General features: G+C 46.5%; 1 protein-coding gene across 5 annotated transcripts in view; it reads right to left on the bottom strand.

The window, feature by feature from the left end:
* The window catches only part of CCDC63 (coiled-coil domain containing 63), a 61,169-nt gene that overhangs the window by 26,951 nt on the left and 18,485 nt on the right, over positions 1-15,733 (bottom strand). For 2 of the 5 annotated variants that reach the window (XM_019800423.2, XM_019800417.2), the window contains exons 8-10: positions 14,717-14,937; positions 9,370-9,444; positions 2,861-3,064 (exon numbers count right to left, since the gene is read on the bottom strand). In XM_019800423.2, coding sequence (XP_019655982.1) covers positions 2,861-3,064; positions 9,370-9,444; positions 14,717-14,937 — 500 coding nt within the window. Of the gene's footprint in view, positions 1-529; positions 703-2,860; positions 3,065-5,960; positions 6,154-9,369; positions 9,445-14,716; positions 14,938-15,733 lie in introns of those variants that run through there. The other 3 variants (XM_011225878.3, XM_019800410.2, XM_019800414.2) reach the window with 3 other exon arrangements.

The following is a 15,733-nucleotide window of genomic DNA, read 5'->3' as shown; positions in this document are numbered from 1 at the left end:
CCTAGTAACTCTTTATTTGAGATAGACCTTTACAGCCACTCAGAACTATTTCTATCAAGGACCACAATTTACTGGAATGTTAACTAGAGGACTACAGCCCTTTTCTTCAAAGAGCTCAAGCATCCGTAGAGCCTAGCTTTCATGACATCCTTTCCTTTAGGATGCCATTGGAATGTTTCTCCCATTGATGTGCTTGGACAGCACATGAAAATTTCTCCCATGAGAAATGAAGAGGAACAGGTCTCACATTCATTCTAAGAATATGGCTCATTTGGCAAAAAATCACATCCATTTACTATAAGAGGTTAATTTCTAATTTCAGAAGTACTAGTTATTTGTTCTGGTCACGATCACAGGGGGTTCTGAGGAGCCATGGTGACCTCATACAACTCTTGCCTCCTGTCTCAGCTCTTCTGTCCTAATTCCTCTACCCCATCCCAGAGTGGCTCCCAGAACCCTAGTCTAGTCTCTTTGTAATAAGTGTGAGGAGGCACTGGGGTTACAGAACAAAACATTTATTCTCTCTGGTTAAGGTACAAACGTAGCCCCATCCACGTCAGACCGCTAACTTCTTCTTGAGCCTCAGATCATCCCCCCTTTCTGGTAGGCTGTCTGAGTGTATGTCCCTGCTTCGAAACTCTCGTGCAGTGTAGCTGCTGAGCACCAGCTGCCGAAGGCTGCTGTGGTCCAGGGGCTGCTCCACTGTGTCAAAGACAGGACTTGTGTGAGGGGCTTGGAAATCAAACCCAGCATGGGGTGGGCATAGGCAGCCTCCTTTCCAGGGACGGTGCCTCTCTGCCCCATTCATGGATCCTCAAGGCAAGGATGTCCAAACCTAGTTTGGGGTTCCTCCATCATGCTGGGAGTGGAGTGTGAGCATTCTTGAGGCTCAGGGAGGAAGAGCATCAGTAGAGATGTACCGCACAGGGATGCCCAGACAATAATTATTTTTTCTCCCAAGAGGATGTGAAGGTGAGTTTAGTTTAATGTCAAAGAAACAGGGCCACCATGCGCAGTCGTTCAGGATGTAGACTGCACAGTCATCTGGTGGAGACAGGTGAATAAATGGGCTGAAATCCAACCCCCATTTGATTGCCAAAACATGTCCACACAGAAGGGACCCCTTTTCTCAATTAATCTGTCCAGAGGGGGTGCCTCTTTGAATTCACACATAGGGGCCACAGAGACTAGCGCTAAGAGAACCCAATGATTACCAACATTCCCTTGAGCAGAAGTGAGGGCATCATCTGCAAGTTCCTGACCTTGTGAGGGCAGCATTACCAACAGCTGGGCCCTGCCCTCCTCCTTTTAGGAATGCAAAGGGCCAAGGGAAGAGGTGCTAAGGTGGCTTCGCCAGACCAAGCTCTTACTCCTGCTAAGTTTCAGCTGCCTTGACTAAATCAAACAAGAGGTGTGTGTGTGTTGGCACTCTTCCCCCAGTCTCCTCCCTTCACCTTTGACACACCTGCACACGTGAAGTGTTGCCTAGAGAAGTGGGACAGGTTTTGTTTTTTTTAAATCCAGTTTTCTCTGATTACTAAAGTTGCCCAAGATTATTGTAAAATTTAAACAATACAGAACTGTTAGAAATGCAAAGTTCTCTATAAATCACCACCAGTACCCACTGTAAGTCAGGCTATAACTCCTTTGTTTATACATGCATAATCGAGATACTTTACTCCTTCCCTCCCTCTCAACTACCCTCCCTACCCCCCTCCTCCATCCTCTCTCTCTCTCTCTCTCTCTCTCTCTCACTCTCTCATTACATATATCTCTTCCCCTATTACACATCAGGGTTGTCAAGGGCTGTCTTGGACACTGTAGGATTTTTAACAACATCCCTGGCCCCTAGACGCCAACAGCACCCCTGACCTCCCAGTTGTAACAACCAAAAATATCTCCAGACATTGCCAAAAGTCCCCTGAGGGGTAGATCACCCCTGGTTGAGAGCTACTGAAAAAATATATATGTATATTTCTACAATCCATATATATTACAATTATATACATAATTTATATACCCTGTGTGTGTGAGAAAGAGTTCACATTGTCCCATTGCATTCTTTTCCGTGTCTGCAAAGTATTATTATTGCATGGATGGGTGAACTGTAATTCCCATAACCAGTTTCTAATGGGTGGGCATTTCAGTCACTTCCAGTTCGGGCCTGCAGTGAACATCGTCCTACTTTCATCTTGGACCCCTGAACAAATGTTTCTTGAAGGACCAGTTTGCACAGGCAAGACTATGGGCTTAACAGGTGTATTCACGTCTCAGCCTCGCCACACGTGTGGCCACTCTGTCCTCCAAAACCCAGGTGGGGCCAGTTTTCTCCCCACCTCCAGAGAGAAGAGCTGCTTCCCACAGTGAGGGGAGTGTCATGAGCTTGTGCCCCGGAAAGGAGGGAAGGTCCACATTGGGGTCGCAGGGGCCACAGTTAGGCATCTGGCTTCTGTCATTAGCCAAGCTGCCGCTCCTTCAGCCATGAGGTGGGGGACATGGTTGGGGGGGGGGCCAAGGTGGTCATGGGTGGAGTAAGACTCAGGGGCATAGGGTGAGGGTGACAGATGGGATCAGGGAATCTTGTGTACCTACAGTTTTCCAGTTTGTTAACTGGGGACATTTAAAGGTTCATTTTAAATGGTCACAAAGTAGTGATTTAAAAAATATATACCCAGGATCACTAAACTCCGGGATCTTCATTGCACTGTAGGGAAAAGCATCCCCCCTACGAAACAAGTCAAGGGCCACAGCCACAGTGGAACCCAATGGAATGCATGCGCCCACGAGTCTCATAAAGGGAAACTGAGGCTCTACAGGTCTCCTAGCAACCTGCACAGGTCGCGGGAGGATGAGAACTCACCTTCATCCAACTTGTCACTAAAGGGGTCAGGCCCGAACACTGGGGGGATGACCTTGATGGGTTCTGCAGGCTTGAGGAGGGCGGAACCGCCCCAGAAAGGGTTGATGAAGGGCGGTGGGGTCTCGGTCTCTGCCCATTCCATCTCCAGCATCCGCTTGTAGGACTCCAGCAGCAGCAGGTCGTTGGTCTTCTTCTCAATGATGGCTGTAAAAAAAAAAAAAAAAAATTGATCAGACCCAAGATGGCAGCGGAGAGACCTGGTTGGGGGTTGGGTGATGTGGGGATTCGGAGTGACGTCCCCTGCTGGAGAGGAAGGGAAGGAACAGGATGAGGTTTTTCTCGTGGGTTATACCATGCATTCTCCAGGGGGCAGTATCACCCCAAGAGGGCAAAATTTGGTTGTTGAGAGGCAAAAAAAAAAAAAAAAAAAAAAAAAAAAAAACCCGAAAAAACCAAACAAACCCAAGAAAACCCACCCTGACTTTATAACAGATATACACACAGAACATAAACAACCATATAGTGTATAAAGAGAGTTAAAATTGCCTGAGGATGAAAATTAGGAAAAGAATGTCTAAAAAGACTCCTCAGGAGGCAAAAATAATGAAAAGGAGGTTGAGAAACACTGGGTTACACCAAAAACTGGGAGCCCTGGGCAGCCCCTTAAACTGCTGATTTTTCCCCTGTGCACTCTCTTTCTCAGGTTTTCACGCCTTTGCTCATGCTGTTCCTTCTGTCTCGAATGCCTTTCCCTACACTCCTCCCTGAATAATGCCTGCTGGTGTTTTAAGACTTGGATCAGGGCTCCGTTCCCTGCAGGAACGTTTCTTTGCCTACTCTGGGGGACCTGCCCTTCCTCTGTGTTTTACAGCCCCGTGCAGTCAGAGTCTTGTGTTCATTCACTTACTCAACAAATGATTACCGGATGCCTGCTATGCCAGGTGCAGGGCTGTATGTTCCAGATGCATGGAGGAAAAACAAAATGACTGTAACAGTAACAATAAGGACGCAGTCCCTGACCTGATGAAGCTCACAAGCTTCAGTTTATGTGAGGAAGATGGAGAGAAAGACAAATTCAACAAGGAGACATATCCCTTGCTATCCAGAGGCTCATTATCTAGATTCGGTAACTACTGGATTTGGATACAATGTGTTAAATAAACCTTATACTACCTATACTGTGGCTATTCTTTCTGAAAATCGGGAACCAAAAATATTTGCATCTGAAACTTGCTATCAGATCTCGAAAACCTCATAGATTCAGAGAGTGAGAGCCACTGTACATGGAGACAAACTGGGTGACTGCTACATAAAGGGGCTGCCATGAGAGGGAATGATAGCGTGTGGGGAGGGGAGACCAGCTTCAGGTGGGACAGTGGAGGGAAGTGTTGCTAGAGAAAGGACATTTAAACTGAGATCTGAGAATGAGGAAGAACTGGGACAAGGACTCCAGGAACAGCTTGTGCAAAGGCCCTGAGGTGAGAATGTGTTGAGGCGACGGTTCCAAGACTACACTGGAGAGTGACTTGAGGTGGTAAGCAAGGACTGACAGCAGGGTGAGAGGAGTTGAGAAATGGAAGCAGGGGCCAGGCTGTGCAGAACCTGATAGGCTGTGGGCAGGAAAGAGTTAACACAGCAGTCCTGACCACTATCCTTTGAAGGGCCTGCTTCCCAGGTTAGCCTCAGGCTGGCATCAGGGACCGTGGGTTTCAGGAAGGTTCCTATCATCATTAACTGATAATAGCAGCTCAGTGTGCCTAAACTAGGTATACAAAATATGTTTCCACTAAACACCTGTTTTTTTCCACACCCTTGGCACAGTCTCTCTAGTAAGCTTCCCTGGTTGACATTGTCACAACTCAATGCTGGGGGAATTAAGCACATCCTGTGTGACCCCACTGGGAGAGGACCCTTGGAAGCTTGGTCCTGGCTTCCTCCAGACTTCACCCCAGGCCCTTTTGCTGATGTTGCTTTTTATCCTTTTGCTGTAACAAATCATAGCCACGAGTACCACCATATGCTGAGTCTGTGAGCTCTCCTAGCAAATCACTGAACCGGGCAGGAGGGGGCATCATAGGAAACTCCCAAACACAGACTGTATCAAGCACTGGAGATGTTATTCTAAGAGCAGTGTAAGCTGTTCATTCCAAACTGTCATGATCTGTGGAGGGGTATCCCTCCTTCTCTATCCTGAGCTCAGGCCTATGGCTAGAAATGTGTATTCTAGTTCATAGGCATTTGCTATGTGCCAGGCACTGCTCTGGGCACTTAATTTCTTCCTTTCCAATCTGTATGCTTTTTGTTTCTTTTTCTTGCCTTATTGCATTGCTTAGGACCACTAGTATGATATTGAATAGGAGCAGTGAAAGCAGACATTCTTGCCTTGCTCCTGATCTTAGAGGGAAAACATTCAGTTTGTCACCCTTAAGGGTGAGGTTAGCTGTAGGGTTTTTTTGTTTGTTTGGTTGGTTGAGGTTGGGTTTTTTGGGGTTTTTTTGGTTTGTTTGTTTGTTTAGAGACAGAGAGAGCACAAGCAGAAGGGAGGGGCAGAGGGAGAGGAGATAGCTGACTCCTGCTGAGCATGGAGCCCTATGTGGGGCTCGGTCCTAAAACCCTGGGCTCATGACCTTAGCTGAAGGCAGACACTTAACCGCCTGAGCCACCAAGGCGCCCCTAACTATAGGTGTATTGTAGACACCTTCAAGGTTAAGAAATTTCCTTCCAGTTCTAGTTTGTCAAGAGTCTTTATCATGAATAGATGCTGAATTTGCCATGCTTCTTCTGTCTCTATTGATATGCTCATATAGTTTTACTAAAATTAAATTTTATTTATTCTTCCCAACAGCCTTATGAAGTATTGGGTTTACTCCTCATATTTTTTTAGACGAGAAAAACGAAAGCACGGAGAGGTTCAGAAAGTTGTCCAATGGCACACAGCTAGTAAGAGTAGAACCAGGATTTGAACCCAGACAGGCCGGCATTAGTGCCCACATGCTTCACCACCAGGCTCACTGCCACCCAAAGCGCAAGTCCTCGTGCCTGCTCATAGAAAGCTCTGGAAATGGTTCCTAGTGGTCCAACGGGCCCCAGCTTGACTCACCAAAGTACTGTGGAAGGTTGTCGTTGGTGATTTTCCCCATCTCCCCTAAGTGCCCCAGAATTGTGGTGGCATCACAGTTAATCTTTTTAAACAGCTTCTCCACCGAGTTCTTGAGATACTCTAAGGTCTTGCTGATTTCCTTGTAGTTGTTCTCATACATATCTGCCTCCTTCGTGGTCTTCTTCAGTTTCTCCTGGTGACAGACCCCAATTCCCACCCCACATCAGCCAGACTGCCATCTGGGCTCAGCCCCCCGCCCATGAGGACTTTCAGTGTGGATGGGAGTTTGGGACCCTCTGGAAACAAGGTCTCTGAACTATAGATTTTCAACCTCTGAGGGGGTACAAAATCAATTTATTAAGCCTCAATCAGCATTTTAAAGAAAGAAAGTAAATAGAACTGAAAACACTAGTATGCATTGTAGGTAAAGATGGGAAATATTGTTAAATGTACATTTTGTTTCACTTACATATACGTATGTGTGCACAACACCCAGCATGGAAGCCAAAGTGGGGCTTAAACTCACAACCCTGAGATCAAGACCTGAGCTGAGACCAAGAGTCAGATGCTCAACTGACTGAGCCAGGCACCCCAGGATTACAGTATCTTTTAGAAAGTGTTTCATGTTTTTAACATTGTGGCCCACAGGAAGGAATACATTTTAAATTGCAGCCTAATGTATGCATACATACATACGTACATATGTTTGCATATGGGTGTGTGCTTATATGTATTATCTAATCAAATGAAGTGAAAGTTTCACAAATCAATGCTCTCTTATTGTGTGTTTTAATATTTTCTGTTCTATTTTACTACTTTTAAATGCTGGTTTGAGCCAACAAACTGATTTCACCACTGCAGTTTAAAAACACATCGCTCTAGCCCAGTAGTTCTCAAAGTGGGGTCCCAGGACCAGGAGCATCTGCTCTCCCAGGGAACTTGTTAGAAATGAAAATTCTTGGGCTCATCTGGCAACGTGTGTTTTAACGAACCTCCAGTGACTCCGAGGCACGGTAAAGTTTGAGAAACCCTGCAAGTCCGTCAGACTGCAATCTTTGTTCCCATTGGTATCACCTGGGAGCTTCAAAACACCTGCTGCCCCGACCCCAGCCTCAGAGATTCCGATGCTTTGGTCTGAGGTGCAGCCTGGGCTCAGGAATTTTAAAGCCTCCGACGTGAATATGATTTGCAGCCTGGGGCTGAGAATCCCTGCTCTGGGGCGAGAGCTTCTGGTCACTTCCTGTCTCTTCCTCTGAGTTCTCAGCTTGCTGAGGTGAACTGGGCCCTGTGAGGACCGCCCCATTCCCTGTGGCTCCATATGCATCATCCCAAATAACAGTCCCAAAGGGTCAGTCCTATCCGCACCCACCCCCCATTTCCCAAGTAAGGAAATGGAGGCTCCAAAGCACACAACCAGGAGAGGGAAGCCAGGATCTGAACTGTCACTCAACCACCATACCAGGCAGTCTCCTCTGTCCCCAATTCCCGGGGCTGTGTGTCCTCTGGTGACAGCGAGAGCTGCCCTCTCATTCTGAAGGTGCATTAAGGGATCCCATGGTTAAATGACGGTGACAGCACCTCACACACGGCACCTCAACACCTCCTCACAGTTTCCAGATGAGGAATATTGAGGTCAGAGAAGAAAAGAGAACTCGGGTTTAGCTTCCTTCTACTAAGTGGTCTAAGCCCCTGACCTGGCCTTTATCTCTTGAGCAATTATTTAGGAAGAGGTGATGGTGGTTTTGAGGTTTCACTGACTTACAGGACAACCACAATGATAGCTACGTTCAGAATTCTCTGCCGTGCAGCATGCCTAGCATGTACTCGCATGACTTGATGCAAACTTCGCAGTCACTGCAGTGAGGATGATCATTATTCCCATTTTACAGGTGAGAAAACAGAGGCTCTGAGAGATGAAATCACTTTCTCAAAGTCGCACAGCTAGGAATCGTATTCTCTGAGAGTAATACCCAAGCATTTGTTCCCAGAGCCTGGTTGCAGAATAGCACCAGTCCCAACCCCAAGGAAAAGGTGGACACTGGGTGGTCCTGAACCAAGGACATGGGACCCCAAGCACGTACTCAGCTTGAGGAGGGTCTCCCTGGACTTGGGCCCTGCCTGGAAGTTTGATGCCCTTTATCTAGGTTCCTGGGAGTGGCCTCTCTGAGCCAGGGCTGCAAAATGGGTGCCTTGTGCTTTGCTGCCCCCCAGTGGCCCATCAGAGAATGGCACTGCCATCCCTGTAACCAGGTGCAAGCCAACAAAGAACAAAATACGTCACAGAGAAGGAAAGGAAAATGACCCAGGAGTGCAGTTCCTGGGCTGGGAACTACTGGATTAAAACAGGGCTGTGCGGTCACACTCTCTGGGTTCATATCTTTGTCAGACATTTGCTCTCCATTCTCCCCTTACACCTTAATAACAAACTCCTGATTGTATTTGGGGTGGCAATGTGCCCAGCTGAAGTTCTTCTTCCAATCCTCCCCTGCAGTCGAGATGGCCAGTGAGATGTAAACACAGAAGGCACTGACTGAGTCTTCACGGAAAGAAACTTTTAAGCTGCCTATCAGTCAGCAAAGTTCTTTGTTTGTTTTTGCCTCCCCCACTTTCTTCCTGCCTGGAACATATATGTGATGGCTGGATCGTTGGTGGTGACAATACAACCATGAGGCATCCTTGGGAATGTAAGCCACACACTAAAGATGGCAACCAGGAGGAGCCTGGGTCACTGATGACATCATGACCAGCCCTGAAGGACCTATCTCCAAACTTATTTCTTAACAGAGTAAATAATTCTACCTTGCTTAGGCCATTGTTACTTTAGTTCCTTGTGATTAGCATCTAAATGCAATGCAAAAGCTCTTATCCAATACCCCAGCTCCACGACGTTGGTCAAGTGACTTTACCTCTCGGAACCTCAGTTTCCTCATCTGTATAATGTGGAGATCATAGCGCCTGCCTCATAGGGCTGTTATGAGGATTAAATGAGACAGTACTAGCAAAGCGCTAAGCTTAGTGTCTGGTATGTCATAATTGCTCAAGAAATGTTCATGACTGTTACTGATTGAGAGCAGACCACAGCCAGGACCAAGGGGAAAGAAAAAAATACTGAGGCAGAGGTCTGTCTGGGATTTGCCAGTCCAGGATGAAATTATAGGCACAAGTGCCTGGGCTAGGCATCCTGAATCAGGGAATCTTTAAAACAGACAAAGAGACTATAGGGACAAAATTCTGCAGCAATATCTGTAGAGGTGGCAGCCAGAGACAAAGGCTCAGGACACATGAAGACACGAGCCAGGCCGGTAGAGTCTCGTACTGCAAATATCGTATTCCTCCTGAGAACCACCACACAGACTGCCTGACAGACAAACAGAGGCTCCCACGTCCCTCCTCCCCACCCTGGTCTTACCTCCATCTCTCTCAGGACGGAGTGGTTGTCATCATGGGATGATTTCTGCTGGGATCGCAAGAAGATGATCTCATCCTGCTCAGGAGAGAACCAGACCATAAGGAAAAGTGTGTGCTCCGCTCCACATCACATCTAAAACTAAGCCTGGACCTCGAGGAGAGATGAGGATTTAAATTACCTGTTTTGCAGAGCCTCCAAACCCCTGGGCCCCTCTTACGCCCACAGAAGTTCTTTCTGATGTTTCTTTTTTTCTTTTTATTTATTTTTATTTTATAAAGAGGGAGAGAGAGAGAGAATCTCAAGCAGACTCCCCCGAGTGCAGAGTCCATCATAATGCGGGTCTCAATCCCAGGACCCTGAGTTCATGACCTGAGCCGAAATCAAGAGCCAGACGCTTAACCAACTGTGCCACCCAGGTGCGCCTGATGTTTCTTAATTAAAAGGAGGATGAGGGCATGGGTGGGTGGGTGGTTCATCCTTTTTGGAGAATTGTCTAGAACAGCACAGTCAATAGAACTGTAATGGTGGCCATGTTCTCTCAGCACCACCCAGTCCTGCGGCCACAAGCCACTCGTAGGTACTGAGCCCTTGAAGTGTGGCTAGTGCCACTGAGGAGCTAATTATTAAATTTACTTAATTTAAATGAATTTAAACTTCAGTAGCCACACGTGGCTAGTGCTACTATAATGGACGTAAGTCAACTCCAGAGCAGGGGTTGTCAAACTCTAGCATGAATCAGAATCATCTGGAGGTTTGTGAAAACACAGACTGCTAGGCCCCTCTCCCAGAGGTTCTGGGCCAGTAGGTCTGGGTGGGGCCCAAGAATGTGCATTTCTCAAAAGTTCCCAGGAGTTGCTGCGACTGTTGATCCAGGGACCAGATTCGAGAACCCAGGCTAGAACCTTTTGAGTAATTTCATCTCTAGGAATCTGTCTCATGGAAATTGTAGGACATGTGGGCAAAGTGGCTGCTCAAAGCTGTCATGTTATTACTTATAATGGCCCCCAGTTAGAGGCAAGCTAAATGTCTACTGAGAGTAGATCAGCTAAATCAATGATGGTACATTCATGTCATGAGGGAAATGGGTCTAAAATAAAAATATGGTTAAAAATGCAGATTATTAGCAGATTCTCAGAGAATCTAGGTTTGTAAGTACGGGATAGAACTTGGGGAATCTGCATTTTTAAGAAGTAGCTTATGATTCTCCCACAGAGCATCCAGCGTCTCCAGAAGCCACTAAAAAGAACATTGAAGATGTTGGGAGGTATCTCTGATGAATTTTGGGGGGAAAAAGTTTCAAAACAGCATGAACAGTCTAGAATGATCCCAGTACTATAAATGGTCACCTTTCCTGCCTCAGGACATTTGCACTTGCTATTTCTTCTGCCTGGAACATTCCTCCCCCAGAGATCTGGATAGCTTATTCCCTCACCTACAACTCTGCTCAAATCTTAACTTCTCAACTTCCTGTGCCCTCGCTTGGCTCCAGAACCCCTCCTTACCTGCTGTACTTTATCTTTATATCCACTTCTTACTTTCTAATATATGCTATAATTTATTATTATTTCTCTCTAACAGAACAGAAGCTCCATGAGGGCAGAACTTTTTGTCATTTTGTTCACTGTGCCATAATCAGTGTCTAGAATATTGCCTGGCACATAGTAGGTGCTCAATAAATACTTGCTGGATAAACAAAACCAAAAGAACATATTTTTGCAACTGGAATATGTAACTCTTGGGGCACCTGGGTGGATCAGTTGGTTAAGCGTTTGCCTTTGGCTTAGGTCATGATCCCAGAGTCCCGGGACTGAGCCCCACAATGGGCTCCCTGCTCGGCAGGGAGCCTGCTTCTCTCTCTGCCTCTGCCTTTCCCCCCTGGTTTGTGCTCTCTCTCTTTCTCTCACTTTCTCAAATAAATAAAATATTTAAAAAAGAATACGTAACTCTCCATATACTATATGATAATCACTATGTTAAGTTTTAAAAGCATCACCCCCCCAAAAAAAAGAAGTCAGAAGGAAATAGATCAAAATATCAACAATGATTATCTCTACAGAATGGGATAATGGATGATTTAAAAAATTCAATCCTTAGTTTCCAAATTTTCTATAATGAGCATATCTTTTTCTTATAAGATTTTTAAAACATTAAGCATTTTCATTAGAAATGAGTGTTTTCAGGAATTATTCAGCAGGTAGTAGCAGCTCTATTAAGTTCCAAAAGGCACACAGCTCTGTAACTTCAAAGAAAAGCTCAGAAGCTACTGTTCTGTCCAAACATCACTCTACAAATAGGAAGCCTGAAGCCCAGGGACATCATGGACTTGCCTATTCTTCATTAGACACACTTGTGTTAAGGCCAGAGACAGGCTGTGTAGCCTAGAGAGGGGGTATCATCTTGGCGAATGGGAAAGATCAAGGTCAATTTTGTTTAGTAACCATTTCTTGATTGGGTCAGTTTCCGACTAGCGTCCTCACATCCCTCTGCTATGGTATGTCTCTGTCATCCTACTGGACTAGTAAGGTACTATCTCCTAGAAAATGAGAACCAGGATCCTGCCCACTTTCCAGGTTCCAAATGGACTATCATTCATCCTTCCATCCTTCAGATCTCAGCGCCCAAAGACTTTCCATGCAATACTGCAGATGGCCACCTGAGGGCAGTGGCGAAGCGCCTATGCCGGAGGCAGAAGCTTCAAAGGCCCTCAGGGTCCAGCGGGCCTGGGACACAGGAGCACATCGCACCCAGCTGGTGTCAGTGGATGTGAGGCAACAGCCTTCGAGTGGGGGGCTGTGGGGCCGGAGTTGTCAGATCGGATTTTCCAAGAGAAACCAGAAATCCAGGTTTTCATGTAGAATATCCTGATTTTTAAATGTTGGCAACTAATAAGGTAGGGGAGACCAAGCGTAAGAAGAATGAGAGCAGGATTCAACCAGTTATGACCTCTGACCCGGCTCTCTCTCCGGAAGGGGTGACGTCAGTTGTTAGAATCCTCATTGTTTTGGATTTATATATTTTTCTTACCTGAATGCTAGTTCGAGCAGAGGTGCCGCAAGAAGACAAGACTGTAAGGGTCCAGGCAACCCCTCCAGCCACCCCTCCCCCAACCCACCCCCTTCATCCAAAACTGTTCCATTTTACCTGTTTTCTATACCGTGTTTCCTCATAACCTGGCTTTAAATAAAAAATTTTTGCAGCTTTATTATTATTATTATTCTTATTTTTTGTACAGAAGTTTGGAAAGTACTGCTCTAGTCCAAGTAGCTCATTCTACAGATGTGGAGAGTGAGGCCCCGACAGGGCAGGAGTAGCCATCTGTCATCAGACACACTGGTCCTGACAGAGACAGTCTGTGTGGCTGAAGGAGAAAAGGACACTATCCTCATGGTGAATGGCAAGGTCAAGGTCAATTACTGTTTTCAGCCATTTCCTGGTTCCTCCCACTTGGTGCAGGGCCATCCTAGGCATCCAGAAAGCAGAGGGAATATACGATTATGCCTGTCCCCTGGAAGATCACCTTCCAGAAGGGAGACAGAGGGCCGTTCAAGCTCATCTCCCCCACCCCTACCCTCTCTACACACCCTGAGCTGAACATGCTCCATTTTTCCCCAAATCCACCTGCCTCTTCCCCGCCCTCTGCCACAGACCCCAGGGGCTATGGCTCTGGGCTCCCTTGTCCCCTGGCTTGGGTTGCACCCAGCCAGTGGGAGGCACCAGCCAGAGATTAGTGGGTGGAAAGAAGCTGGGGGTACTTGCCCTCCCTACCCCCTGACCTTGGCAGGTCACTAGCTTGGCCATAATTCCTCCAGGAGACACACAGAGACACCTTCCACCACACACCTCATTCCTGATTCCAGAAACAGCTCCTTCCTCTCACCTGTTCTGGAACCCTCTCTTGCTGGTCCTGCACTTTCCCCTTGTAATGTCCTTAAACCTTTATAAATAGTCCCTTTTTTAAAAACCCACCTAAAGCCAAATTTTGAAGGGCCCACCTGCATGCCATCTGTTTCCCATGACCACCCTGATACCACCACCTTCATCCCCGTCATGTTTGAGTGCCACCTGTATGATTATTACCTATCACTATCTATTATTGTCTACTAATAGTTTTCTTTCAATCAGCCAAATTGTGTTCATTTTATTATGTTTATCATTATTTCTTTACTGTTGTTACTACTTATCATCCCAAATAACCATTAAATCACAAGTTTGCAAGCTATATTTGTCCTAATCCTCATAAAAATTAACTCATCAGTAATAAATTAAACTGTTTTCACCTACATTTGGGCTACTAGCTATTTGCACGTGGCCAGTACACCTGCTCCATGTTCAGGAAACAGTGACATTGCAAAAGGAAGTGGCTCCCTTCAGCATATGAACAGCACAAGGACCTCAAAGGGAGGAGAAATGAATTCGCAGTGGTGGTAACATTTGTGCAGGGTCAGGACTAATGAGCAGTATTTCATCAGATGAAAAGCAGGACATGGGGGAGAAAATGGCACGAGGAAAGCTTCAGAGGAGGGAAATGCACAGGACAGCTAAGACTGGAGGCTGTGGAGGGTGCCTTTGGGGTCATGATGGGAGCTGAAACTGGCCGGTTGAAGCCAAATTTTGAAGGGGCTAGAGTGTCACACTAAGGATTTTAGATTCTATGCTAGTCAGACAGTTCCAAAGGCTGTTTATGTGTGTTCTGGGGAGTAAGTTGCCCAAGGAGTCAATTAAGTTTAGGAAATTATGGGCTCAACAAAGGTAAATCAGTATCTTTACTGCAGGACTTGTCAGAGCCTTTATTATGCTCGAGTAAATCAGTTCTCTTCAAGATGGATTAACCATCTCTCCTCAATTCTGTAAAGCTATTAATTAACAGGGGTCAGCAAGTTCTTAAGGCAAAGGGCCAGATAGTAGATAATATTAGGCATTGCAGGCCACATATGATCTCTCTTGTGTATATCCTCTTTTTTTTTTTTCCCCTTTTACCCCTTGAAAAATGTAAAAACCATTCTTAGCTCATGGCCTATGCAAAAACCAACCACAGGCTGTCTCCAGCCATGGCTATAGTTTACTGAACCCTGGATTATAGAACATGCCATGGACTATAAATGTCACTATTGGGGATGTGGGGGCAGGACCACATTATGTGTTTGTGTCAATTGGAAAACAAATACCAGTTCCAGAAAGGTTAAAATGTAGGGGGGATCCCTGGAGGAATATAGTATTTCCCAAACCGATTAGACCTCGAGGCCCTCTTTATAGAGCATCTCAAAGAGTGTTTCGAGGAACCCACTTTGAGAAAGCCTGCGGTGAGAGTGTGAGGGTCCCAGAACTAGGAAAGAAGAGCTGCCCCAACCTGGATTCTCTGGGTCTTCTTGTGCATCATCTCCATGTCATTGTTGAGCTCCGTGACATACGTGAACCGAGCAAAGTTCTTCTCCTCCTTGGCCAGAAAGTCCTCGATGAGCTGATTTAGGTTCCCGTCCTCGGTCAGCTTCAGCAGCCGGAGGTGGGCCACCTCATAGCTCTCGAAACTCTCACCCTTGCTCTTCTTCCTGTGCTTCGTTGCCTTGAGAGCTAGAAAGGAAAAGCAGCAACCGTGAATCTGGAAGGAAGCTGCTCAGAGCAGTGCCTGGCGGGGAGACGTGCTCCGTAAGGTTGTCCTTGTGCCCTGGGGAGGAGGCTAGACTTTTCCAGGATAGGGGGTAAGCGCTTTACTCCTTAGTCACTTCACAGATATTTAATTGAGCATCTACTATGTGCCAGACACTGTGCTGGGCTCTGCAGACACAAAATCCCTGCCTCATGGAGCGTTTAGTGGAGGAATCAGACAAAAGGAGAAATGGAAAGCCAATACTCGCGTAAACAGAAGAAATACATCACCACACAGTGGCTCAGGTCACGGATGAGCAGCATGAGGTGCTGTGATGGGGGAGCTGGGTGGCCAGGGTAGGCCTCTCCAAGGAAGTGACATTTGAGCAGAGTGAAGGTCAAGGGAATCCTGCTGGCAGGCTCAGACCTTGGCAAATTCAAGGAATTAGAACCAAGAAAGTTCTCCAAGCTTTGTTCTCTCCAGTCTGATGCCTGCCACAGCCCCACCTTTCCTAATCTCAGTCTTGTCTCTGATTTAGCCTCCAAGGGGCCATCACAAAGATCTTTCTAGATCTTCCTAGGCACGTCTGGCCATGTGACTCCTTTACATGTTGTCATTTTAGAGAGTGAGAGGTGGGGTTTCTCAGAAACACACTTCTTGCAACACAGTCCCAGATGAAAAGGCAGGAGGAGACGGAGATGCCCAAAGAACAAAGTACAAATACTGACCCCCAGGCAGGGTGGGGGCGCTTCTCCGAAGAGCTCAGATTTTTCAGTCTGT

The sequence above is a fragment of the Ailuropoda melanoleuca genome, chromosome 12, assembly GCF_002007445.2.
Source record: "Ailuropoda melanoleuca isolate Jingjing chromosome 12, ASM200744v2, whole genome shotgun sequence".
In the NCBI taxonomy this organism is placed as follows: Eukaryota; Metazoa; Chordata; class Mammalia; order Carnivora; family Ursidae; genus Ailuropoda; species Ailuropoda melanoleuca.
The sequence above is the reverse complement of the archived record's forward strand: the minus strand, read 5'-3'. Positions and strand labels throughout refer to the sequence as shown.